The sequence below is a fragment of the Galeopterus variegatus genome, unplaced genomic scaffold (genome assembly GCF_000696425.1).
Source record: "Galeopterus variegatus unplaced genomic scaffold, G_variegatus-3.0.2 Scaffold7163, whole genome shotgun sequence".
NCBI lineage: Eukaryota > Metazoa > Chordata > Mammalia > Dermoptera > Cynocephalidae > Galeopterus > Galeopterus variegatus.
The window spans coordinates 94,344-97,057 of NW_007733274.1; the positions used below are offsets into that span (position 1 = coordinate 94,344).

Here is a 2,714-nt window from a genome sequence, read left to right on the forward strand (position 1 = left end):
GTAAATGAAGCCGTATAAAATTGAAACAGAGAAAGACAAAAAGGATCACAAAACTATTTCTGAGTTTACTGAAATGACTTGAGAAATCAGTTCAACAACCCCTGGAATATTTTATTGTTGTTACTGTTGCTGTCATTACAAGCAAGTCCTAACTGTCACTAAAATGCCCTCATGACCCCTCAGGCCTTTGCTATTGTTCCAAAGCTCCCTGCCACTGAAACAAGGCTTAACGGAAAAACACAAAACGTGCAGAGAAGTCTTGAGCAAGCTCTCCACCGTGGGGAGGACAGCAGGATGGAAAGCAATGGTCCACTATCCCAGGGCACCTCCTGGGTGGTGACTCCCTCGCCTGAGTCCTGCCTGTCTTTCTCACCACAGCTGCAGAAGGACACACTGCACCTCCGACAGCGCTCACACACCCGCAGCTGCTCTGTGTCTTCACGAACACCAATGTCCTCTGAGGTGAAGGTTCCAGAATGCAAATCGGACCTAGGCCTCTCAGATGGGTTTGATTTCAATCAACATTAGTGCCAAAGGAACATCTTTGATATGCAAAACGTCTACACTATTGCATTAGTCCATTTCTGTTGCTGATAACAAAATACACAGAACTGGGTGATTTATAAGAAAACAAAATTTATTTCTTACAGTTTCAGAAGTCCAAGGTCCAGGGAACACAGCTGGTGAACGTCTTGGTGGTGGTGACAGTGATGGGAGGGTATCACATTGTGAAAATGTCAGAGACTAACCTCTCGTGCACTCTCCTTTTAAAGCCCTCAGAACCACGCCCCTGACCACAATTTTTAATCCATTCACTGCTGCAGGTCCTACAACCTAATCACCTCTTCAAGGCTCCATCTTTCAATTACCATAATAGGATTTCCAACCCTTTTAGCAGTCACAGTGGGGACTAAGTTTCTAATATATAAAACTTGGGGGACACAATTCAAATTCCAATGAGTTTTAGGGGGACATAGTTCAATCCACTACAACTATTGAGTAATAAAGAATTATTTTTTCTTACAAAAACTTTTCTTCAAGGAGGTTAAAGGAAACAGGGAATCTGTAAATGTTAATATATGTATTGTAAAGATGAAGAAAAGAGGGACAATAATTAAGGGAACCAAATGATCAGAAGAACTTGAAACCATAAAACCTTAGGGAAAGTCAGTATTTCATGGTTTTTAATAAAGCAAGGCTATTATAATCCTCATATGGAAGTATTTTGAAAGTTTATAGCTAGAGAATTTAAAAGCATGGTTCATCAATAAATTTTCACATGGTGAACATGTTAGCAATATACTTTTTAAGTGGGAATTTTAAAATATCAAATAGAATTATGTACTAAGCTGAGGCACTTGGTTTTTCCATATTTTAAACCATATTACATTATACAATGAACTCACTTTAAGTTCATAAAAATCCATTCTGCATTATACATAATTTGTTCTTTTTTTTTTTTTTTTTTTTTTTTTTTTTTTTTTTTTTTTTTTTGTCCTTTTTGAGACCGGCTGCACCGCGCTCAGCCAGTGAGTGCTGTGAGTGCACCGGCCATCCCTATATAGCATCCGAACCCGCAGCGGGAGCGATGCTGCACTCCCAGCGCTGCACTCTCCCAAGTGTGCAACGGGCTCGGCCCTGCATTATACATAATTTGTTCTTTTTTTTTTTTTTTTTTTGTCCTTTTTGAGACCGGCTGCACCGCGCTCAGCCAGTGAGTGCTGTGAGTGCACCGGCCATCCCTATATAGCATCTGAACCCGCGGCGGGAGCGATGCTGCACTCCCAGCGCTGCACTCTCCCAAGTGTGCCACGGGCTCGGCCCTGCATTATACATAATTTGGTTAAAGGTTTGCCACTTTTAAATGTAGTTTAAGGCTTATGTGAGCATGCACAATTAAGTGAATAAACTTAGTTAAACAAACCACTGCGGTAAGAAAGCAGAATAAAGACACTCAGTTTTGTTTGTGGTGGCTCATTTTAACTGATGAGTATATGGTTCCTGCTAACAAGAGCAACTCCTGTCTATTTTTAAATAATGAATCATTTGCTCACAGGGGGTGTGCACCTGTATCTGGATATGTATGTGTGTGGAGAAGAAACAAAATAATTTTTGTGGCAACATTTTGTTTCCCATTCTTATTCTCCAAGGATTTTTTTTTTTTAATTAGCAGCAGAAGCAAATGTCAAGGAGATTTTAAACCAAACTATATGTGATGTTATGATGCTCTTACCAAGCCTTGACAACCTCCACAAACTCCAACATGTGCAATGAAGAGGAGGCACATTCACCCACTCCCTACAACACTAGGTTCTTGATAGCACCTAGATAAGATGAAAACATGTTAGCATCTGGAGAGAGCCTGGGACCTTCTTATCAGAGAAAATCACAAGTAAAATGGTTAATTTGAGCAGCAACTAAAAAGCTACATCCACTAATTCTATGCTGGGATCACTGAAATAAAATGGAAAAAAAAGTATACTCTGTCTTAAAATCTCTCAAGAAAGTACTCGTGACAAGTTTGATTAGTGATGTATCTGAATATGCCGTCCAACAACTAGAAAGAGTAATCCAGCCAACAAAGAAAAAAATATCCCAGCTGGGGCCAGAAAAAATGACCAGCCATACAAAACAGAAGGGCTGAAGTCCAAGCAGTCTTTCATTTTCATGTTTTTGTAGCTCTCCATGTCGGCCACTGCCTGGACCCAGATGAC

At 40.2% G+C, this 2,714-nt stretch overlaps 1 protein-coding gene across 1 annotated transcript in view; it reads right to left on the reverse strand.

Moving 5' to 3' along the window:
• Positions 1-2,237: 2,237 nt before the first annotated feature.
• The window catches only part of LOC103607139 (transmembrane protein 182-like), a 23,783-nt gene continuing 23,306 nt past the window's right edge, over positions 2,238-2,714 (reverse strand). Inside the window, exon 3 of the mRNA XM_008591677.1 lies at positions 2,238-2,699. Coding sequence (XP_008589899.1) covers positions 2,526-2,699 — 174 coding nt within the window. The 3' untranslated portion in view covers positions 2,238-2,525. The remainder of the gene's footprint in view (positions 2,700-2,714) is intronic.